Source organism: Dermacentor variabilis, chromosome 2 (assembly GCF_050947875.1).
Source record: "Dermacentor variabilis isolate Ectoservices chromosome 2, ASM5094787v1, whole genome shotgun sequence".
Lineage (NCBI taxonomy): Eukaryota > Metazoa > Arthropoda > Arachnida > Ixodida > Ixodidae > Dermacentor > Dermacentor variabilis.
The window spans coordinates 205,170,317-205,195,594 of NC_134569.1; the positions used below are offsets into that span (position 1 = coordinate 205,170,317).

Consider the following 25,278-nt stretch of genomic DNA (forward strand, 5'->3'; position numbering starts at 1 on the left):
CAGTTGGACCACTGCCCTATGCTCTGGAGCCTCCTTATGCAACACATTCAGGGCATTTCGCTGACTCTAAGGAACACCTCTCTGTGCACAAGCGACAATGGCTCGGACAATGAGCTACTCGAACAACAAAGTTAATATCTCTCTCTCAGTTATTCAGCATCCTTCGTCCTATTTCAAAAAAGTGCCATCCCGAAACATACGAAAGTTCGAGAAATTTGAAGGAATAAGTACAATGACGTGTACTCTATTTTTTAAAGGCAGGAGGATTTCACTACCTAGATTCATTAGAGAGTCAGAGTGCTCAGTTTATGACGATGGTCGTGCGTATATACTTCGGCAAACATTTTTATGTAGGACGAACAGGTGGCCTAGTTGCTCATGCACGTCCCTTTGATGACAGGGCACAAATAGTTTTGCAACACAAATGGATCACAACATGTGACCATATAGTTTTACTTAGTCTTGTGAAAGTACCGGTACGCATCCTGATTCTTCCACATCATTCTAAAAATAGATTGCTAACGACGGTGGTATCCGTGATGAGCGGAAGGCCAGCTACCGTATCCAGCAGGAACACCATCGGCACCCGGAGAATATCTTGTGCCGTAGCCCGCGGCACCGTAGCCGTAGGGTGATTGGTCGCCATAAGCGTATCCGCTTGTACCATACCCCTGACGATCGTGCAGGGCGTTACTGTAGGTGCCAGCATCGCCTGCGTAGGGGTTGTATCCGTACCCTCCGTAACCACCGAAGGTGCCAGAATTGTAAGGTACCGCCGACCTAGTGGCATAGTCTGTAGCTGTTCCGCTCTGGGAAGCTCCTGAAGGAACCGGAGGGACGACTGGTGCAGCATTGAAGACCGCGTCGGCGCTGGCGCCAGGTGCAGTGCCCGGCTCGTTAGTGTCTACGGTGGCCCGGAAACCGTACGCATCGGCAACGTAGTTCACTTGCCGGTAGAGGCCATTCACGTCGCGGTAGCCGTAGGAACCCGTTTTCACATTGTTGGCGTCACCCTGCTCGCTCCGGAACTGCCGGTTGCCGTACTCGTCCGCATTGTCGTAGCCGAAGCTGTATGGTTCAGGTGGCTGCAACAGAATCAAAATACGAGGATTCTGCCTTCATTAGTTTTGCATATTAGCAGCTCGCCATCATAAAAGCAGGCACAAATACAGCTGGCAAATCTGCACTGGCAAGTGAAGGTCTGAAATGATAAAATATGTTGTTTGTTATTAGAGACGGCTGATATAATCAAAATTCTTGCGTCATTAAAATAACAAAAAAGGAATAAAAGTGCCTTGACCCTTATTGAAAGGCCTATGGATGTCATAGGTAACTATAGAATGTAAAAAAAAGGTACAAATAATGAAAGTACCTTCGGAAGATAACAGGTTTGGTCCCTTGACTATGTCGTTTCTCTTTTTTTTTGATGGAGAGTGAATTAGGAAGCTCAGTGCTTTTACATTTTACAGCGGAGCTGTATTTCTTTACACTCCCATATATAATGTGCGTGCCTCTAAAGTCCCTTGATAATTTGAAAATAACGACACTCTTTGAACTCTGCCGCCGCCGCGCGACCTCCTCGCCTCCTCCTCGCCCCTTGTGCGTTCCCCCCGCGGTAACCAGTTTTTCCCCCGTTTTTTCTGCACGCCGATTGGTCTCCCTGCCGTTGCCCTTGGAAACGCGCGTATCTTAGGTTTTGCTTGCGTTTTTCTTTTTCGTTCGCGCCATTTTCCTCCTGAGCACGGCTGGCTCGGCGCTTTAGCTCGGCGTAGCGAACGTTGTACGCCGTGTTTCCTGCTCTCTGTGCTAGCGCTATGCCGGGCTGTTGCGCATATAACTGCAGCAAGAAGTCTCAAGATGGCTATGCCATTTTTATGATACCACAAGGAAAGCGTGACCGCTTGCGCAGGAAGCAGTGGCTGCGTGACATTGGCCGAAAGAACTTTATTTCGACAAAGAACAGCGTTATTTGCGAGCTGAGGCGTCTTTCTTAGAGCTCGTAGCACAGCATCCCGTAATGCTGCATTGTTTTTTTCGTTCTTCCAGCCTGCTCACCAGCGCTTTAGTTGCGGTTGTCCTCAGTATGCTTAATATTCCCCTCGCACGTCGCTAACTGTTGTTATTCAGTCGGAAGTCCAGCATTATAGATACTGCTTTGCGCCCTGAAAAAATTAGTGGCAAATATACCCGTATATGGCAGGTGATAAGCGTTAGCTAGTCAACATTGAGTTGTTTCTTTAGTTTTAAGCCGAAAGCCTTTAGATCTCTATATTTCAAGGTCGCGTTGTAAACTGGAAGTATCACGTGGCCCAAGGAAGGCCAGAGGTGACCCAAATCACGTCCACCCCTGTATAAGAGAATGATTACCCAATTAATGAATCATTAGTGATTGACATAAGGTGGATTAGGCAGGATTAATGTGATTAGAATGTATTAAAGAAGATTAAGGTGGATTAGAGTGCGTTAAGAAGGATTAAGATGCATGAATAAAGATTAAGGTGGGTGGAGGAGGATTAAGGCGGATTATGGTGGATTACGGTGAAGGGTTGGTGAAAGGGTATTAGGACCGATTAGGGTGGAAAGGGTGCATGAACTAGGATTAGGGAGGATTAAGGTGGATAAAGTAAGATTAAGGTCCATTCATGTGGATTAAGGTAAATTAGGGTTGATAAAGCGGGATTAAGACCCATTAGGCTGGATTAGTGTAGATTAAGGTGGATTAGGGACCATGGAGCTGGATTAGGCTTGATAGAGGTGGATTAGGGTGTATTAAGGTAGATTGGGACTATTAGGCAGGATAACGTTGGATTAAGGTGTATGAATAAGGATTAAGGTGGATGGAGGATTAAGGCGGATTATGATGGATGCGGATTGATAAAGAGAATTAAGACCGTATATGGTAGGCTAAGGTGCATTAGGGACGATGTACGTTGATTAGGTTGTACTAAGGTGGATTGGGAGTACTAAGCTGGATTATGGTGGATGAAGGAGCATTAAGGTGGATTAGGGTGGACTAAGGTGAATTAGGTTTCATTGAGTATTAAGACCGATTAGACTAGCACAATCCTCCTAATGCAAATTAATCCACTGAATCCACATTCATCGACCTTAATCCTCCTTAATTCACTTTAATCCACCTTAATCCACGACAGTCCTCCTTAATGCACCCTAATCCACCTTCATCGACATTAATGTACTCTAACCCTCTTCAATGCACTTTAATCCTCCTTAATCGACCCTACTGCTTCCTCATTCACTTTAATCCACCCTAATACACTACAATCGTCCTTAATTCACCTTAATCCACATTCATTTACCTTAGTCCACCCTAATCCTCCTTAATCTACCCTTATCCTCCTTCATTCACTTTAGCCCACCATAATCCTTAATGCACCTTAATCCTTCTTAATCCACCCTCATCCTTCTTCATGCACTTTAATCCACCCTAATCCACTATAATCGTCCTTAATGCACGTCAACGCACCTTCATCCACCCTAATCAACCTTCATCGACCTTAATCCAACTTTGTCCTCCTTTATGCACCTTAATCCACTTCCATCAACTTTAATCCACCTTAACGCTCCTTAATACACCCGAATTCATCTTAATCCAATCACTAATCATCATTACTTTGCTAATCATTAATCATCTCCTATGCGCGGCTGCACATGCTTTGGTTCGCTTCCCGCCTTTCTTCGGTCACGTAATATTTTCTGTAGCTCACAACGGGGCCTTGAAACAGAGGTCTAAGGCTTTCGCTTAATAAACCATGCACAAAGGGATGTGTCACAAGCAATACTAGATCAGACGCACGAAGTAAAGCATCTGATCATGTGGCAGAAAAATTTTATGGAGCATAGAACTCGCCCCAAAGCTCCCTTTACATCGGTATACCCCGTTCATACGGCTTTAAGAAAAAAACCAACCTCCTCATAAACGTTGCCTTCAGCATTGTCGATGCTGTTATTAGCATTTCTCAAAATTTTGAACCCCAGTGGGGCGCACAACTTGCCCAAAAGAACACGCCTCTATAGAATTCTGCGGCCCGTCCGCGGGAGCCCAGGAGGAATAGCGTGCCGTGCGCAGCCGGCGGGTGAGAAGAATCGAGGAGGAAAGCGCCGTGAGGAGGAGAGTGTTGCTACTTTCAAATTATCAAGGGGCTTTACATGCCTCAAGACTCTCACGCCCTCTATGAGGAGGCAAAGCAAATTAGTGAGGCATGTTCTGACACCTGGCGTAGCAAGAGGAAACTAAGAAACCACCCAATACAACACAACGCCGCCATCTGTGAAGAGGCGGAGCAAAACAGTAAGACTTGTGCTCACACCTGGCCTACGAGAAGAGACACAGTTAACCGAGGGGCTCGATCTTTATTAATCATATCATGAGAGTCCAACAAACAAGGACACCGAAGGAAGCATTGGGAAAGTTACTTCTACTTACCATTTGAACTAAAGAAATCATAAATTAGTGGCCATGAAAGTGGATCAAAAACAACTTGCCGCAGGTTGGGAACGATTTCACGTCTTCGCATTAGGCAAGGTGTTTCGCATTACGCAAGAGCATCGCACGCGTAATGCGAAGACGTGGGATCGCTCCTCACCTGCTGCAAGTTGTTTTTTCATCCATGTTCATTGCCATTAATTTATAATTTCTTTAATTCAATTGGTAAGCACAAGTAATGTACCCTGTGTTTTCTTTGGTGTCTTTCTTTGTTGGGGGGGGGGGTCTTCACGTGACACCTGGCATGGCAAGAGGAAAGCTGAGAAACGGGCAGCGAGTAGCAGCGAAGACCGTGCCTACGAGGCTGCCCGTATGTGGCGGGCTCGATACGACAACGTGTGCCGCGAAACGGAGATTGCGGTGAAGCGGCGCAGGTACCACGCTAGTAAAGTGGACGAACAAAAGCGTGCGTATGCGAAATATCAGAGGGACTTTCTGAATAGGCATTTAGAATTCGGTTGTGCGGCGTGTGACAGACTGCGGTTCAAGAAAGCTTTTATGGTGATTGATAACACTCGAGATGTCGCGAAGCGTGAACGTAGTGTTGGTTTGGCAGCCACCCCAGCTCCGGACTTAGCCAGCTGCTCGGTTTGGCTGCGCCGAGGGAGCGCAATGGCTGTAGCCTGCATCGATCATTCAGTGTGACAGATGGTTGCCAACGAGTAATCGGCTGCATTTCCGCGCCTTTGTAAAGAACATAAAAGGCAGTGTGTTGCGCTCGTATGGAGAGGCCGCGTGTAGTGTGTGCTGCGGAACAATAAGCTGCTCACGAGGCTCAACTTCGGGACCGCGGACGCGAGCGAAAGCGGCGGGCGGCACGAACCAGCGAGGAGCCTGCCGAGGAAGGTGCCCGTAAGCGGCGCCTAGAGTGGGAAGCCTCCTAGATCGCAAAGCAATTAATGCGACTCAACGACGGAGGCACCACGCTCGGAAGGCTGATACCGTGGTGCAGATGCACGATTCCGCCGAGTCTTTGTGGACGAAACGTTTTGCTTCAGTTGTGTGTGTGTGGCCAATTATGCTTTCAAAATGACCTATCGGTTACTGCGAACATTTCCTACCACCATGTTTACAGCTACTCTCCTCATCCACCTTCGCAGGGGAGAATGGCCTTGAATTTTATACATAACATATTTTGTTTAAAAATCAGCCCAAGAATGATGAAACAATTAAGGCCCACTCTTCATATGTATCATGCCTCTGTGTTGCTGAAATAGTCTTTACTCTGCGCAACGTGAGCCCTATGCACTGTCCAAGTGGAATTATCCTCAACATTCACACGGCAATACACTGAAGCAGGAGTTTGTCCACTAGTTGTAGTCTAGGGACAGTACCGATCATTTTAATACATATTTCAATTTTAAATCGAACTTTACATGTAGATACCTACATCCACGAAGATTCTTCTGACCTTGTAACAGACACTTCGGACATTATGCTGTTACGAAGACTACACACGACATACTCACAGAAGGGTAAGCATCGTATCCTCGGTATTGTGTCGCAGCAGGGGTAGGATATCCACCAAAGCCTGGGCCTCCGTATCCTGGTGGTGCCAGTTGGTGGTGGTGTAGAGCATAGCTTTCTACGGCGAAGAGGGCGAACAGCACCTGCACCTGTAATTACCGGAAACACCACAGCTTTTGCTCGAAGCTACAGTGAAACGTCTGAATACGAGTTTATACCATACGAGCCTTTGATACTACAATCAACGGGCGTGATTTATCCCTTTCAAGGAGAGGCCACACAGCTGTCAGGGACGCGTAGCTGGCACCCCGGAGTGGATAATTCACTAATATTGCTCCCTTGAATCAGATCTCTCACGAAAGAGGTAACCTATCAAAAACAAGCTTTTATATTTCCGAGGCATAAGAAACGGTTACGGAACTTTTTCCTTTTGTAAACGATATCTATCTAATGCACATAGTAGGTGCTGTTTTCAGGTAGAAGTGAAAACGTAATATATATTTAACTGAATGCTTTCAATGAGAAGTGCCTTTATATCAAAGTGCGATTATCCTTCCGCTGACACACTCATCCAACAGAGAATATTAAAGAAAGGCCAGTCACTCGGGAGAGCATTCAGCGACAGTTATTCGGTGACTTTATCATTTTGCGAAACGAGATCGTTGTAAAAGCTAGTCTCTCACCGTCGGAAACATTGCGGCTGTTGGGAAAGCCCGGGAAATATCACAGTAGGTGTTGAGCAGCAGACGACGTCGAGGCGATGGCGAATGTCTTCTGCTGGACCTTTCCTGCCGGCAACTAGCTTTTATACGCCCGCCAGTCACAGCTAGCCTGCCTGTTACGCAGTCGTGACACGCAATTTCGTCTTGTTCTGTAAGGGCACTGGTCCCTCAGCGTTTGTGACTTGCAAAACTACACTGTCGTGACGTTGACAATCTGTGCTCCTGGATCACGCAATCGGTATATCCTCGACGCACCCACCACCACTCATTTGCCGTAACGTCGTGCTGCTCAGAGCAAGCTCGTGAGTTCAATTCATTCCGGTGGTGGTTTCCGCCTTCCCCAAGTACTTTCATGTTCTGGGAAATCTTAAATTGCGAAATGTAAAAGTGCCTCCGAATGTTTTCGCTTTGGGACGTCCTATAGCGCTAATTGTTCTGTACCGGTTCAAGTGTGCCACATTGTTGCAATAAATCTGAATCTAAAAAAAATGCTTTCGTCACGCTGCGTTTGGCCTATAGCCTTATTTTGTAGCGTGGATTTGCACTTATTGAAAACGAGAGAAAGTATCATTTTTATTTAACAACTCGTACGATGCCTTTTCGGCCAAACAGAGGTCGATATGGGATGCCACGGTTGACGGCCGAGCGGCGCAAGCGCACAAGCCACCGGCAGAGGGAGAGAGAGCGTAACCTTTTATTTCAAATCGACAAGATTTGAGTCCGGCGTCTTTTTAGTGGGTCTGGGCACCCGCCGCGGACGGGGTTCCGAGACCTTGTCTCGAAGCGGCTTCCTCGGCTCGGTGGACGGCCCAGAGTTGTGCTGTCAGGTCAGAGCTGAGCAGTGCGGTCATCCAGCGTGACTGGAGGCTGGCGGTGGAAGAGACGGAGGGGTCGGCACTGCCCGACTTGTTTGTTAGGTTCCCGACGCTCCCATAACATGTGATTTAGTGTGGCAACCTCGCCACACGATGTGCATGTGTTTGTAGTGTACATGTCTGGATACATGGCGTGCATGAGTCTGGGGTTTCTGTAAGAGTCTGTTTGTAATTCTCTGAAGTGTACTGCTTGCGTCCTGTCTAACCTAGCGTGAGGGAATGGGTACATGCGTCTTTGTAATTGGTAGTGTGCCGTGATGTCGTGAAAACTGGTCATACGATCCTCCCATGCCCAGACGTTTGCAGTACCCCGCGGGGGCTCTTCCTCCGATGCTGCTCGGTGAGTCAGGCCTCGAGCAACGCCGTGAGCCGCTTCGTCGGGGGTGCTAATTCCAGTGTAGAGATTTATTTCTTTTCCAGGACTGGGAATCCACTCCAGAATTGGACTAGAGGTAACTTCAGAACGGGTACAGCTGTTCCCAGTCGTTGATTGGAAGACGTTTCTAGCTCATTTGCGCACCACACAGTCGCTACGAAGCAATCCAATTGTGCAAACAAAACCGCGCTTCTTCTGTTGCGATGCATTAGGGCCTGTTATCGGCACAACATGCTCGTCCTTCGTATCTTTTTCTATGAAGTGGGAGATTACGTTTGTGACCATTGCTGGCAGTTAGTTCTCAACCACACTAAAACTCTCAGTTCGGCTTCGTCGTGAAATGCAGAGAACATTCCCCATCTTTATTTGCACTGTGGGAGTTCGTGTCCTTTGAGCCGGTGCGCCATATAGTAACAGCGACATAGCTCAAACGAATACGAAGGAGAGGCAAGGGAATAGCTCACCAGAGGTTAGAGCTTTGGTTTTCCTACAGCGGAAACGCTCGAAATGAGGAGCCGGGTACATTATATTTCAACGGCGCCAACGAAACGCGTTTCAGCTACATTCAGCTATCAGCTATCATCAGTTACATTCCATAATTTTTCCTGGATTTGTTTGAAACGGACTGTTATGCAAATCTTTTTCCAGTTCGCAATGCTGCTTACTTTGTATCTTATGAGCCTTCGATTCCTTCGTTTCATGGACGCTTGCCGATAGTAATGAAAGCTACGCTGCCTCTTTCGACAGCTCCGGCAAGTTGGGGGAGCCTCAAAGAACAGGACACGGCCGCTTCCTCTGCACAACTTCACCAACCCTCAATGCGAGCATCAGCACTTGGGACAAGGAAGGACTACAACCTACTTCGGCTCTATTGTATGCTTGTGCTTACTGGCGCTGTGCAAAAGAAATTATGATCAACTAGCTCAATTCGCCATCCCAGTAACGGCGAATCACTTCGCACCATTTGCGTCAAAATGTTAGCACACATGCACATAAGGATTATGTTCCCTCCCACTTCCACTAAGTTCACGTGCAATATACCTTATTCCAACCAGCTGCGTTCCCTCCTAGCCCAACAAAAACAAATCTAGTTTGAATTCCAGGCACAGCACCGTTACTTCTGCTTAAAATCCCTGCATGGCTGAACGGGCATTTGAATTTCCGGCTTTCAAATTGAACATACGGAGTTCTGCGTGGTTTGTGGCAACTGGAATACGTCTACGGGTCATTCTGGCAAATTCTTCACAGAGATGTCGCAGCGATTTGGCGCACTTACTCGCATAGATCTCACAGCCACCTTGCACCCAAAAAGGCTCAATAATAAATGAAAGCTCCTTCATGATACTACAACAAGGAATAATCTTAGCGCATGCTCTTTACATTATTCAGTAACCCGAGGAACTAGCAATATAAGCCGTATTGCTTCGGCAGATTCGACGGCAGCCGTAGAGAAAAGCCGAATCTCGCAACAGGAATAAACGAAAGGTGAGTGTCAAACGTGGGCGAGAAGACGATGACGTCGTCGAGGTAGCAGAGACAAGTGGACCATTTGAAACCACGGAGCAAGGAGTCCATCATACGCTCAAAGGTGGCAGGGGCGTTGCATAATCCAAACGGCATTACTTTAAATTGGTATCGGCCATCAGGTGTGATGAATGCGGTTTTTTCTCTGTCCATATCGTCAACACCAATCTGCCAGTATCCAGAACGAAGATCGATAGAAGAGAAATAGCTGGAACCGTGGAGGCAGTCAAGGGCGTCGTCTATACGTGGGAGCGGGTAGACGTCCTTCTAAGTAATGTTGTTCAGATGGCGGTAGACTACACAGAAACGCCACGTGCCATCCTTCTTAACCAACACTACAGGTGACGCCCAGGGACTCGAAGAAGGCTCAATGATGTTTTTGTCTAGCATTTCGTTGACTTCACTTTGAATCACTCGGCGTTCCGACGCAGAAATTCGATACGGTTGTCGGTGAACAGAAGTAGCATCGCCAGTAAGAATCCAATGCTTGACCGCGAGCGTCTGGCTTAAAGGGCGATCGTCGAAGTCGAAAATATCTCTGTAGGACGATAATACTTGGTAAAGGTCTTCAGGCTGCGCAAAAGACAGGTCCGTTGCAACCATTTTCTGTATCTTGGGATCGGCGGCCGAGGCTGGCACGATGGGCCTGGTAAGCTCGCAAGAAGCATCGGTTGATAACGGTGCCACCTGATGGTCGCCGAGACAATCAACGTTGGCAAGGCAAATATCTTGTGGTAGAATTTGCTTTGCCAGTCCAAAGTTGAAGATAGGTATGCCAGTGCGGTTCGCGGTAATAGTAAGTATACTATGAGGCATGGAAACGTCATACTGTTGTGGAATGTCGGGCAGAGGAGTGACGAGGTACTCGCCATCAGGGACTGGTGGGGAAGACAAGAGTTCAGTATAGGCTATTGATTTTGGCGGCAGGCGAATAAAGCCGGTGGGGCGTAGGCGGCACTGGGGTGCGTCAGAAGGTTCTGCGAGAATCTGTAACTCAAGGCGGAGGGTACTGGAGGAGCAGTCAATAAAAGCAGAATGCGCGGAGAGAAAATCGAGGCCGAGAATGAGGTCGTGGGGGCAATGAGCAATCACGGTGAAGAGGACAGGAGTGTGGCGGCCGGCGATGCTAACACGTGCCGTACACATGCCGATGATAGGCACAGTACCGCATCCGCAACGCGGACGACGCGTGCCGACGCTGGTGAGAGGAGCTTGTTCAGTCGTCGTCGGAAGGCAGCACTCATAATAGAAAGATGTGCCCCTGTATCGATGAGTGCCGTGACAGGATAGCCATCAACGTCAACGTCAAGAAGGTTTTGGTGCGTGTTTAACGCGAGCCGAGGATTTGAGGGCAGTGTCGACAACGCAGCTTCACCTCCAGAAGCTGCAGTGCCTAGTTTTCCGGCTGGGCCCGGGAGGCGATAGGGGGCGAAGAGAACCGGCGGGTTTGGGGCGAACGAGACTGACGGCGTCGAGATGAGGGCGAGCGGCTGTATAGGAGGTTCGGAGCAGGGGCATCAGCGGCAGTGGGTTCATGGCGGGTGGTATAGGGAACAGAAGGTCCAAAGGTGCGGGAATAAGTGGCGGCGTAAGTCCGAGGAGGCGGTGGCCATCAGTTGCGGCAGTGAAGAGCGACGTGGCCGATGCGACAGCAGTGGAAGCAGATTGGTCTGTCATCAGGGGTACGCCATTGGGACGGGTTGCGGCGAGATGTGGTAGAAAAGGACTGTCGGGGAAGAGGAGGGCAGGTAGAGAACTGGGGAACGCTGGGTGTAGCTGTTGAACACACGGAGTTCAGACCCATGTTCTCAAATTCCTGCCGGACGACGGCCTGGATCATCGGAATTGTGGTTGCTGGTGGATCGGGAGGCGTCCTGGAGAAAGTTGGCGAACAGGCGGCCTCGAACTCGCGGCGTACAATACGGGTGACGTCGTCGCAGGTGGTGGCCTGACGCGATCCACCCTCACATGTCGACATAGCAGCGGTGTGGGTAGCCGCGTGATGTGGTGCGTGATACGGCGGCTCTTGGCTTGTTCAAGGCGACGGCATTCTTTAATGATGCCGTCGATTGTCGAGACGCTGCCGAAAGCGTCGTGAAAGTGAAAGCGTCGTCGGCGATGCCTTTTAGAACATGGGACACTTTATCTGATTCAGACATAGCATCATCAGCTTTGCGACATAGAGCCAAGACGTCGAAGATGTATGAAACGTACGGCTCTGTAGATGTCTGAACACGAGACGCAAGAGCCTTTCTCGCGGCAACTTTGCGGCCAATGAGGTCGCCGAACAGTTTTAGTAGCTTTTCTTTGAAAGTGTCCCAATTGCTTATCTCGTCGTCATGCGTCTGGTACCACACGCGTGGGGTGCCGCCAAGATAAAAGATGACATTGCCGAGCATAATTGTTGGGTTCCACCTGTTATTAGCGCTGGAATGTTCATATAGCTTGATCCATTCGTCAACGTCCTATCCCTCCAGGCCAGAGAACACACCAGGGTCGCGATGTTGGGCAACCGTGACGATTGGAGCAGTCGAACCAGCCGAAGCCGTTGCAGAAGCGGGCTCGTCACCGCGAGGCATGGTGACAAGCTCGATATACCGACCACTACGGAGTTCCGTGGCGAGGACGGGGATCGCTGACCTCCGCCAGAATGTTACGTGTAGAAAGACACAGACGAAAGAGGCTATTTACAGGCTATTTACACTGAACTGGAGCCAGAGCCCCAGGCCGACGTTCTTGTCTTGTGTCTTGTGTCCCAGACAGTGGCGCTGTTGCGTACTCCAGGGTAGCGTACCGTACTGATGCCGAGAAGTAGCGACGCCTGCCTATCGAAGCTCGACCGACATTACTTATTGGGTAGTGTGGCGTTGTCGGCGGGCTGCAGGCATCCGGTAGATCATGGCGACCAAGCAAGGGCGAGACGATTCGCTAGTGCGAAACTTGCACTGTTTATTCAAAGGTAGTTGAAAGAAAATAAGAAAAGCATGAAGTCTCAAGTATGAAGTCTCAAGTAAGAAGTATATCAAAGTACATTTCGGAGCCCCTTAAATAGCTCTCTACAAGTGTGGGCGGGATCTTGCTTCCATTGATGACACGTGACAGGCACGGAGAGAGGGCCCCTCCTCCTGCAATACCATGCACGGGGAGGAGAGGTCGATCCTCTCATCGACGAATCCGGGGAGAAGGTCGGGTGAATGACCCCTCCGGTGCACGTGGGCTCCGGTTCAGAGAAGGTCGGGTGAATGACCTCTCTGGTGAACGTGGACTCCGGTTCAGAGAAGGTCGGGTGAATGACCCCTCCGGTGCACGTGGGCTCAGGTTCAGTTAAGGTCAGGTGAATGACCCCTCCGGTGCACGTGGGCTCCGGTTCAGTGAAGGTCGGGTGAATGACCCCTCCGGTGCACGTGGGCTCCGGTTCAGTAAAGGTCGGGTGAATGACCCCTCCGGTGCACGTGGGCTCCGGTTCAGGTGGGCGTAGGGTGAATGACCTGTCGCCACGTGGTGTCAGACGCCAACCCTAACAGCATCTCCGGCGGGGGAGGAAGATCCCGACGTGTAGGGGCCAGCAGCCGCTGAACGAGGGATCGGCGTTTCGGTATCAGGATTCCCCGTGGAGGTCACGAAACCTTCGTTCGTAGCAGGTAGATTCCGGAGAGTGGTCTTCCGTCCTTGGTGGCGCTGTTGACTTTTCTCCTTGGTCCGGTCCGGTGAAATTGGTCTTTGCCAGCAGGTCTCGCAACGTTTCGTCTCCTGCGTGGGCAAGCAATCACCCCAGAACAGTGCCGGACCCACAACCACAAAGCAGCGAGCACAAGGCCACTCTCCCCCAATACACACCCGGCTTCTAACAAAAAAATGAAAACCCGCTACACCTTTCCCATTTCCCACGCGCGTCCTCCCCCCCTTAACACTAAAAACAGCCATTTCTTGAAAACGTTAAGACATGGTTATTAAAATCAGCTAACAATCGGCTTCACTTCGGAAAACATATGAATGCACGAAAAATATGCCACGGAAACCCGGATGAGCATGAGGCTTTCGATATTCTAAGGGCAACGACTTAAACCGTGGCATTGTCGTTAAGCTTACCCTTCTTGTAGCGAATATCGAAGGTGTACTGTTGAAGAGCCAAGCTCCAGCGCAAAAGACGACCGTTTTTCGTAGACATGGACTGCAGCCATGTGAGGGGACAGCGGTCAGTCTCTATGGTGAATCTTGAGCCAGCGATACAGCAAGCTAGCTTCTGTACCGCCCAAACTACGCAGGCGCATTCCTTTTCTGATGCACTGTATGCTTCCTCACGAACTGAAAGCTTTCTACTGGCGTACAGTACAGGGTGTTCGTTCTCGTCATCTTTCTTTTGACAGAGCACCACCCCCATACCCCTGTCACTGGCATCACACTGAAGAATGAATGGCCTAGAGTAGTCGGGCGCGTTCAACACTGGCTGACTCGTTAGTGCGTTCTTCAGCATACTAAAAGCCTTTTCTTTCACGTCATCCCATTTTACCGTTTGTGGTTCTGTTTTTCTGAGAGCATCCGTTAAAGGACTCGCAATCTCGGAATACCGCGGAATATGTTTGGTATTAACCCGCCAAGCCAAGGAATGATCTGATGTCCCGCTTGGTGCGTGGTTGCGGGAAGTTGTCTATCGCGGTCAGTTTAACCTCGGAAGGTCGACGATGGCCTTTTCCTATTACACGACCTAGATAAGCTACCTCCGCGCGCCCTAATTGGCATTTGGGAGCCTTAACAGTTAAGTTGGCCTCTCGTAGCCGACACAACACGGTTCGCAGCTGTTGCATATGGTCCGCCCATGATGAAGAAAAGATAGCTATGTCATCGAGATAGGGAATTGCAAAATCCTCCATTCCTCGTAGCACCTGGTCCATAAGGCTAGAGAAGCAATATGGCGCATTTTTTAATCGAAAACTCAGGACTTTCGGACGAAAGGTTCCCATCGGGGAAATAAACGCTGCAAGCCTGCCTTGCCCTCTCGGTCCAACGGAACCTGCCAATACCCTCTGACTAAATCGAGCGTAGAAATGAAAGTAGCACTGCTCACCTTTTCAAGCCTTTCCTCGATATGCGGTATTGGATAAGTCTGGTCCTTCGTGATTAAATTGAGCCTGCGGTAGTCGATACATGGCCGCGGCTCTTTTCCTGGGACCTCAACCAAGATAAGAGGCGAGGTATAATCCCTCTCTCCTGGCTCGATTACACCTAGCTCTAACATCTTGTTTATTTTAGCGGTCATGGCTTCACGTTGACGAGGCGAAACGCGATAAGCTTTCGAATGAACAGGGTCCGACGAGGTTAACTCGATATCGTGAACGATCGCAGTCGTCCTGCCCGGTGTGTCTGAAAATACGTCTTTAAATTCAAACACGAGTTCCCTCAGTTCGGCCCTCTTAATGGGATTCAACTCCGCCTGTTCTACTAACTTATCAATGGTCTCGTCAATGTCTTTTGTCTCCGTCACTGCTGGTAACTCTGGAAAGTCGACAGGCATTTCCTCAGGTTGGTTAAGAGACGTGTTCACAATGGGTTCCCCCTGCCTGTAGGGTTTAAGTAGATTGCCATGGTACACTTGTGGTGTCCTTTGTTTTCCCGGTACCGTAATTACGTACTTTGTTTCAGATAATTTCTGAATTATGTCAACCGGTCCTTCCCATTGAACCTCTAGTTTGTTTTTCAACTTGGGTTTCAGGATCATTGCCTTTTCCCCCACTTCAAAGCGTCGCGTGCGAGCCGTCCTGTCATAGTACCGCTTAGCCTTGCTTTGTGCCTTACGCATTTCCTGCCCTGCTAATTCCTGAGAAGCGTGCAGACGGTCCAACTGCTCTAGCACGTATGCCACAACCGAAGGATCGTCTGCCCGGCCTTCCCCGGCTTCTCGAACAATGCGGAGAGGGGAGTGAAGGCAGCGTCCGTAAACGAGCTCTGAAGGGGAAAAACCTGTTGATTCGTGCGGTGCAGTTCGAAGCGCGAACATTGCTGCAGGCAAGCAACTCTCCCAATCGGCTTTGTGCTCATAACAAAGGGCTCGCAAAACCCGTTTCAGAACTGAGTGGACTTTCTCTACCGCGTTTGACTGCGGGTAGTACACTGAGCTATGGATTATTTTAATACCGCACCTTTCCAGAAACGTCGAGGTCAGTGCGCTCGTAAAGACGGATCCTTGATCTGACTGGATTTCTGCGGGAAACCCTACTCGCGCGAAGATAGATAAAAGCGCGTTGACGATCTCCACCGAGCTTAGTTCTTTGAGAGGCACTGCCTCTGGAAATTTCGTTGCGGGGCATAGTGCAGTAAGAATATGTCAATAGCCAGACTGCGTCGCAGGAAGTGGTCCCACTGTGTCTATTATGAGCCTGCGGAATGGCTCCGTGATAATGGGAACAAGTTTCATTGGCGCTTTAGCCTTATCTCCGGGCTTGCCTATGCGTTGACATGTGTCGCAGCTTCTTACAAATGCTTCTATTTCTCGAAAGCAGCCGGGCCAGTAAAATTCCTGCAATAAGCGGTCCTTTCTTTTACGAATGCCCAGATGCCCTCTCCAAAAGCCCCCGTAAACCAGGTGCAGGAGCTGCTCACGATAGGGACGCGGCGCCACAAGTTGGTCGAATTGCACACCTTTTCGACTGGTGTACTTTCTATAGAGGACGCCTGCCCTCTTTAGGAACTTCACGTTCTGTTTGGATACACCTTCTTTAGCGTCAGGCCTTAGGTTACGCAGGGTGGAATCTTTTTCCTGCTCAGCAATCAATGTGGCAGGGCTTACATTCAATAACCTTTGCCTCCATTCTGCCTCGCGAGACATTTCAGGCTCTGCTGCTTTCCTGACTCCTTCATTAGCTGGAGTACCTTTCGCAGCATCCCCTATAGGGCCGTCCGGTTCGGTACTGGCGGACGAATCCTCCTTCAAACCTGTTTCCTCCATTACTGGACACTCGTACACTGCCTTGGCCGCGAGCTCCCGTGCCTTGGAACGAGTTAAGGCTTGCACTATCCCTTCACTAAACCCGATTCCCCTGCGTCGTAGCAAATCCTCAGATTTGTTAGAAAACAAATATGGATACTGAGGCGGGAGATGTGCCGAGACGGCAGCTTCAGTGTCTAGTACTCCAAAAGGTCCTTCGATACGAAGCTTGGCCACCGGGAGACAAACACTGGAGGTTTCCACGGCTTGCCTTATCCAAGCACATTCTCCCGTGAACTGGCCTTCCTCTACGTACGACGGATGCACAACGTCCATTGTAGCTGCCGAGTCGCCAAGCACCCTACACGGTTTGCCGTTTACCACGAGGTCTCGAATGTATGGTTCTAGCAATTTCAGGTTTTCCTACTTAGTAGTTAGTGACATCAACACTAGTTTGGGATTTTTGCATCCCACGTAGATATGCCCCGTTTGCTGGCAGTTGTAGCAAACTATTGGTTTCTTGGCCTCGAAAGCCCTTTTCTTTTGCCTTTCTGCCCTCTGTTCGGGTGACTCCAACCCTCCCTTGCTGTTCTCGTCACTACTTTTCACTGAATCTGACCTTTCCTTTGCTTTATACTGATTCGACATCGACCAACGCTCTGGCTTGTCGAGCCTGTATTTAGTCACCTCCTTCTTAGGAGCTTCGTTGCCTTCGAACGCAAGGCGGGTTACGTACTCCTCAGCGAGATTGGCCGCCCTCGTGATAGTGTCTACGCCTGACCTATCCTGAATCCAATGCTTGATGTTTACTGGCAGCCGGCGGTAGAACTGTTCTAAGGCAACGCACTGCATTGTTTTTTCGGCGTCGCCGAGTGCACCTTCTTCTCTGAGCCATTCCTTCAGGTTTACCTCCAAGGTGTACGCAAAATCTGAATAAAACTCACTTTTGGTCTTCTCGACTTCCCTGAACTTTCGCCTGAATGCTTCAGCTGATAATCTATACTTTTTAAGCAGATTTGCTTTGACTTCATCGAAGTCCTCTGCTTCTTCTTTCCCCATGCGGGCAATAATATCAGCTACCTCACGTGGAAGTAACGTAAGCAAGCGTTGCGGCCACGTGTTTCTCGCGAATGTTGCCTTCTCACACGTGCGCTCAAACTCTACCAGAAAAAGACGTATGTCCCCTCCTACTGCGTAGGGTACCATCAAGTCTGTCATTCTGCGCTCGCTTTCACGTGCCTCTGTGCTAGGTCTTTCGCTATTTTGTGCTTTCAGAAGCTCAATCTCTAGGCGCTTCATTTCGAGTGCGTCGCGGGCAACACGCTCTTCCTTCTCCTCTAGGCGCTTACGCTCTTCTTTGGCCTCACGTGCTGCCCGTTCGCGCTCCTCTTTTTCGTCTAGGCGCTTACGCTCTTCTTTGGCCTCACGTGCTGCCGGTTCGCGCTCCTCTTTTTCCTCTAGGCGCTTACGCTCTTCTTTTTCCTCTCTTTCTTTAATGCCCTCTAGGCATTCCGTCAGTTCCTCGTCGTCTGCCCCGGTCGCTTCGATCGCCTCAGAGATCTCCGGCTTTCTCTTTGATTCGGCAATATGGAGGCCCAACTCTTTGGCCAAGCTCAACAATTCCGGCTTCTTTAGTGCCTTCACGTTCATGGCTGGCCTTAATGCTGCTAAACCTTCACTCTATACAACCTTGACGTACTCAAACTTCAGTCAACGGTTTAAAGAAAAATCACTGCTATGTACTTTCCAAAAAATACGTAAAAGCCAAGTGATATATCATTGAAGAAAAGCCGTGCACTCACCATATGCAGTCATGATACGGACACCTTCTTTCCGAACGTTGTTGCCAGGACGAAGAGGCTACGATCTCGTAGTTGTCGTCCAAGTTGGAGTCTCCAGGATTCCGTATCCCAATCGCTGCCAGCCAGTTTGTTGCGTACTCCAGGGTAGCGTACCGTACTGCTGCCGAGTAGTAGTGACGCCTGCTTATCGTAACTCGACCGACATTACTTATTGGGTAGCGTGGCGTTGTCGGCGTTCTGCAGGCATCCGGTAGATCATGGCGACCAAGCAGGGGCGAGACGATTTGCTAGTGCAAAACTTGCACTGTTTATTCAAAGGTAGTTGAAAGAAAATAAGAAAAGCATGAAGTATGAAGTCTCAAGTAAGAAGTATATCAAAGTACATTTCGGAGCCCCTTAAATAGCTCTCTACAAGTGTGGGCGGGATCTTGCTTCCATTGATGACACGTGACAGGCACGGAGAGAGGGCCCCTCCTCCTGCAATACCAAGCACGGGGAGGAGAGGTCGATCCTCTCATCGACGAATCCGGGGAGAAGGTCGGGTGAATGACCCCTCCGGTGCACGTGGGCTCCGGTTCAGCGAAGGTCGGGTGAATGACCCCTCCGGTGCACGTGGGCTCCGGTTCAGTGAAGGTCGGGTGAATGACCCCTCCGGTGCACGTGGACTCCGGTTCAGCGAAGGTCGGGTGAATGACCCCTCCGGTGCACGTGGGCTCCGGTTCAGTGAAGGTCGGGTGAATGACCCCTCCGGTGCACGTGCGCTCCGGTTCAGTGAAGGTCGGGTGAATGACCCCTCCGGTGCACGTGGGCTCCGGTTGAGATGGAGGTAGGGTGAATGACCTCTCCGGTGCACGTGGGATCCTGCTCAGGCGTTAGGGTGAATGACCTGTCGCCACGTGGTGTCAGACGCCAACCCTAACAGCGCATACCCGCTATGGGGGATTGGCCAAGAAGCGGGCGGTTTTTCGTATGCTTAGCAGTAAAGCCAAACTAGATTTAAATTGTGGAGCGTGAGACTAGAAGTGTAATTTAGACGTGTGATGAAAATATTGTGAAGAATTTTGATAAAGTAAGTTACGTAAGTAAATGAAATAATAGAAAATATTGATCATTTGAGAAAGTCAGCAAGGTACTCTTTTGGTATCTCTAATAAAATTGTAAATTGCAAGAAAAGCATCCCTTTGGCTTAATCCCAGTGACGTCGCACCAAAAGAAAGAATGATTGGTGACGTTAGCGACAGCCCAAGTTTGATGAATGAGTGTACTAATAATTTTCTTTGTCTTACAAAGCGGCGGCAGGAGAGAAAATAATGTTCGATAGTTTCAGGTGCACTGCGAAAAGAACATAGAGTGGACAAAGCGAGACCAGACCTGTGTAAGTAAAAATTTAGAGGAGGTATACGGTATCTCAATTTCGTAAAGGAAACTTCCAATTGTCTTGTAGGACACCAATTATTATTCCATGGGAAGCCAAGATGGTGGAAATCAGAAGACGGTGTTAGTATGGATGTTGCAGAGTTTTGGGATATAGCGAAATTTCTGTGCCTAGCCGCGGTGACATAGGCTGATGTCGGCAAAACAGATATGATAGGGCCGTTGAGGGATGCTCATGCGAGTGAATCGGCCATTTCATTCAAGTGTAACCCATGATGTCCCGGTACCCAAAGCGAACATACTTTCCGTAAGTACGGAGGTACCATCGAACGAAAGGTTCTTTGAATTCACTCGCACCAAGGGCACAGACCCACTTCGTCGTCGTTCTCGCGGCGGCTTGTCTCTCGGGTATCTACGGATAATATCGTAATAATATTGACCGCAAATAAAGACGGGGACAGATGGAGAGAACACATAAACAGCACGGGCGGTAACTTTCAACTGTTTTATTCACGGCAGCCCGTGCTGTTTATGTGTTCTCTCCCTCTGTCCCCTTCTTTATTTGCGGTCAATATGATATGCAGCCCTTACCTAGTTTCGACGCGAGAACGTGAAGCTATAACACAACAGGTCGACCAAATGCTTCACGACGACATCGCCCAGTCGTGTAAAAGCCCGAAGGCATCTCCTGTTGCCTTTGTGAAGAAAAAGGACGGAAGCCTACGTTTTTGCGTCGGTTATCGTCGACTGAACAAGATCACGAAGAAGTACGTATACCCCCTTCCAAGGGGCTATACAAGGGGTATGCTCTTCAAGGCTAAATATTTCTCGTCGATGGATCTGAAGTCTGGTTACTGGGAAAAAGAAGTCGATGAGAGAGATCGCGAAAAGAGCGCCTTCATCACCGCAAACGGCGTCTATGAGTTCAAGGGCGTGCCATTCGGACTGTGCTCGGCGCATGCAACGTTCTAGCGTGCCATGGACACGGTGTTTGCAGGATTGAAATGGCAGACGTGTCTTGTTTACTTAGATGACGTCGTTGTCTTCGCCGGAAATTTCAACGAACGCCTTTGGCGGCTTACGACAGTACTAGAGGCCATCAAGTCATCAGGGCACACTCTGAAGCTGTAAAAGTGCCGCTTCACTTATGATGAGCTTCTGTTCATAGGCCACGTCATCAGCAAATCTGGAGCCCGCCCCTACCCACAGAAGAGAGCGACCATCGCAAAGTTTCTGCAGTCAATCGACAAGAAGGCAGTGCGTAGATTCCTTGGCATGTGTGCCTACTACAGGCGCTTTGTCAAGGAGTTTTCACGTACCGCTGAGCCGTTGACACATTCAACTAAATGTGATGTCTAGTTCAAGTGGAAAGCGCCGCAGCCCGACGCATTTGAAGAACTCAAACGACGCATCCAGTCGCCACCGGTACTTGCGCACTTTCACGAGTACGCCGATGCAGAAATCCGTACTGACGCCAGTAGCCTAGGCCTCGGTGCCGTTCTAGTCTAGAGGAAAGACGGAGTTGAACGGAGTTATGCTTGCCGGTCGCTGTCAAAGGCGGAAGGCAATTATTCTACGACCGAAAAGGAATGCCTCGCCATCGTTTGGCGTACAGCAAAATTTCGCCCTTACCTGTATGGCAGGCCATTCAATGTCGCCAGCGACCATGGCACGTTGTGTCGGCTAGCGAATTTCAAGGATACTTCAGGACGGCTGGCGCGGTGGAGCCTCATAATACAAGAATATGACATCACTGTAACCTACAAGTCCGGACGAAAACACTCTGATGCCAATTGCCCATCACGCGCCCCTGCTGACGCACCGGCCCAAGATGACGAGGGTGACGACGCCTTCCTTGGAATAATAAGCGCGGAAGACTTCGCTGAACAGCAACGAGCCGACCCGCAGCCAAAAAAGCCTCGTCGAGTATTTGGAAGGGCACACCGACGTTGTCCCTAGGGCATTTACGCGAGGATTGTCTTCATTCTCGCTTCAAAACAACCTACTAGTAAAGAATTTCTCGCCAGTCCGTGCCAACTACCTGCTTGTTGTTTCGTCGGCGCTGCGTCCAGAAGTACTGCACGCCTTACATGGCACTCCGACTGCTGGGCACTTCGAATTCTCCCGGACGCTTTCGAGGATACAGGAAAAGTATTACTGGCAACGGCTGACCGCCGACGTCGCCCGTTACGTCAAGACATACCGAGACTGTCAGCGACACGACACACCGCCGACAAGGCCAGCGGGATTACTACAGGCGATCAAGCCTCCTTACCGACCTCTTCAGCAGATTCAGATGGATTTGCTGGAACCTTTTCCGACGTCAACATATGGAAATTAGCGTGTCGTAGTGGAGACGGGCTACCTTACCTGCTTCGCTGAAACGAAAGCTCTTCCCAAAGGTAGTGCAGACGAAGTGGCGAAGTTCTTCGTCGATAACGTCCTGCTGCGACATGGTGCCCCAGAAGTCCTCATCACCGACATAGAAACGGCCTTTAGAGCGCAGCTTACTCAAACCATTCTACAATACAGATAGACAAGCCGCAGGAGGACAACTGCCTACCACCCGTAGAAGAATGGTCTCACGGAGCGCTTGAATAAAACCCTCGCCGACATGCTGGCAATGTACCTCGGCGTCGAACACAAGACCTGGGATGCTGTCCAGCCGTACGTAATGTTCGCTTGCAACATGGCGGTGCAAGAAACAACACTGATCCCACCGTTCAAGCTGGTTTTCGGCAGGAACCCGACAACGACTCTAGATGCCATGCTGCCGCATGTCTGCGACGAAGAGAATCTTGATGCCACCGATCTCCAGCGCGCCGAACAAGCCCGACAGCTTCTGCGCCTGAGGATCATGAACCAGCAGAGGACCGACAGCCGACACAAGCTTCGACGACGCTACGCCGAGCACCAGCCCGGCTACCGTGTTTGGGTTTGAACCCCTATACGCTGACGAGGACTTAGCGAGAAGCTTTTACGCCCCTATTTCGAACCGTACAAGATGATCCGCCGCATTGGCGCACTTGACTATGAGGTCGTGCCAGACGGCATTTGGCTATTACAGCGGCTCCGCTCACGACCCGAAGTAGTTCATGGTGTGCGACTTAAGCCGTTCCGCCTGCGGTAATGAAGATTGGCGACATCGCATATCTGATCTTAGGACGTTTCTTTGAATGTGTCACCTTGAACTTTGTTTATTTGTTGTTTCGTTAGTTTGTTTATTAACTGTTCATTTGTGTTTCGCTCTCCTGTTATGTTTGTAGCATCTGGATGATGCCTTTTGAGAAGGGGGGAATTGACACGTGAACTCGTTTGTTTTACGGGTGAGCGGCGGCTTCTACCGTCTAAGGAATGTTATCGCGCCTACATATATAGGAAGTTTATAGAAAGTTATCGATGCTTGTATCCACTGTCTATTGTCGCCAAACCTTGTATAATCTGCATGTATGCGCGACGCCAATGGTGTAGACCTTTGTGGAAGGCACGCAGGTCCCAGTGATTAGTCTGGAACATTCGACGACTGATGGATAAAAGCCGACGCGCTTGACCCGCTGATCAGGAGCCGAATCTCATAACGGTTCGGAATACAAACCAATTGCTTCACCGCTTACGTTACTAAATTTTCCACTCCCAAACAGGTGGTGGAAGAAGTGGAGGACGCGACCAGTAGATGAGAGGGTGCCACCTCTGAAGTGAACGTCATTATATGACGAGCTAATCCAGGAATTGCAGAATGTTTCTGCTTGCTAAATAAATGTAAAATATAAATTAAATATTATACGACCATTTCTGAAGTATAAACGTGTGGTACCGGGCGTTTACGCAATGTAGAAGTAATCGATTAATATCATTCTTTTTCATTCTTAGCCGACATGCGGTATCGCAAGCGTAAATGAGTTGGCAGAGCGCAGCGCTAGGTCGTGTGCTACCAGGAGCTCGCACGATGCACGTAACAGGAACGCACTGCCAGCACTTCTTATGTAGCGAGCGCGACAAAACCGTGAACTGGTTCTTAGGGACACCTTTAGTAGCCGACTATATAAATCTGCCTTCTTTTTTCGCCCTTCGTCATCGGCTCGTACATGACTTGCTCACCGCCGCGCTGCCGCTATCCCTGCGATCAGCCCAACGGCGCGTCGCGTGATTGAAGCAATGGAACTTAAAATCGAACATTACGAAATACGGGTCCTGCATTGCCTGCGCGAAATAAAATCGAAGAGCATGGTGCTGACGGTGCGCGCTGTGCTGTGAAATTGAGGAAAAAAGTGTGGCCCTCCCAAACCAGAGAAAAAAGGCAGCCAAATAAGAGATCTCCACAATATCTTCCCACCCTGACTGTATAGTTTTATGAGCCGAACGAAGGAAGCGCTAAACCAGCCTAGATTGAACCCTTCTGAATGCTGAACGGCGATCTCCGAGCTATTCACGCTGGCGATAGTACTGAGAAATCGATCTAGCCATGCAAATATCTCCTTGGCATTGGCTTTGAAGTGGAGGTCACGGGAAAGCTGACTCAGCCCTTCTACCATGGCCAACATAGTAATTGCGAGAGCAACTTTGTGGACAGTGTCGGCAGCAGAGGTCTAGGCCATTCCGATGAATGCTTCGCGTGCGACCGACCTCTGCGAGCTGCAGGCCGGTGGCGATGAACCGCAGCGCGCAATATTCCTTCCTCTGCGTGGAATGACCACTGGTACGCTTGCACCCGAGTCGCTATTTGATAGCGTAGCCTGCAAAAGATCTACTTAGAAAGATGGCAAGGGCGGTACAACTCATTATCCGCAATTTCTTCGAACGCGTATCGCACTTCCAGCCGCGGGCCACACCGAAAGAGCTACGACAAAGGCAAGTAATAGCATCCGAAGCAACCAGTACGCGCCCGCGCGTCTCCGGGGGCGCGCTACCGGCGCGCGACGGGCGCGCTTAGCCAGGGTTGCAAGCCAACTGCCAAGCCACAGCAACAGGACCCAAAGCGGACTACCCCTTCGCCGGTTCCGCTCTAAGGTAAAGACGGATTCGCTTTGGAAATGATTGACAGGTGCGTGACGTGATCATTTCATTTATTTATTTATTTATAGATACTGCGATCTTCTACAAGATCTTAGCAGGGTGGGAACATACAAGTACATTCACAAAAACATACAGTTCAAGCAATCATTGCGACGCTTGAATTCAAAATGGCAAAAGGACAAAATGCATGAAGAAAGGAGCAAATAAAGTATGTGCGGTTGATTCATGAATGCAGGTGCGCCTGAAAAGGGGATAAAGAATATTGTGTAACGACTTTATCAGGAAGTTTATTCCAATCAACTATTGTTCTTGTAAAATAAGAGTATTTGAAGCAGTTGTTGTGCGGTGTTAACGGGGTTACTGCTAGGGAGTGTTTATGACGAGTAGCATAACCAGTTAAAGGTGCTAAGATGTGTGAGGTGTCAATATGGTAGTGGCCATTCATTAGTTGAAAAGGAATTTTAATCTGGAGACACGATTTTGTTCTGTAATCGAAGAGAAGCCACTACGTTTAAGGAGATCTGTTATAGAAGTTCGACCGTAAGAATTGTAGATGAATCGGACAGCTTTCTTTTGAATTCTTTCTAATTTCTCAATATTTGTTTTTGTGTGGGGGTCCCAAATGATTATTGCATATTCTGAAGTAGGACGAACTATTGTATTATATGCCACGAGGCAGACAGTTGGTGTGGAGAATTT

At 49.4% G+C, this 25,278-nt stretch overlaps 1 protein-coding gene across 1 annotated transcript; it reads right to left on the minus strand.

Annotated features, from left to right (window-relative positions):
- Nucleotides 1-485: 485 nt before the first annotated feature.
- LOC142570642 (uncharacterized) lies at nucleotides 486-6,666 on the minus strand. The gene is made up of 3 exons (XM_075679002.1): nucleotides 6,655-6,666; nucleotides 5,974-6,120; nucleotides 486-1,085 (listed from the first exon to the last, which is right to left on the minus strand). Exons 1-3 carry the CDS (start codon nucleotides 6,664-6,666, stop codon nucleotides 519-521), a joined length of 726 nt encoding a protein of 241 aa, XP_075535117.1. The 3' UTR covers nucleotides 486-518.
- Between the last annotated feature and the right edge of the window lie 18,612 nt (nucleotides 6,667-25,278).

Excerpts from the sequence above, each read along its gene's own strand:
- LOC142570642 (XM_075679002.1), bottom strand. Across the intron at positions 1,086-5,973 it reads GATACGATGCTTACCCTTCT|CCACCTGAACCATACAGCTT; the intron begins GTGAGTATGTCG and ends ATTCTGTTGCAG.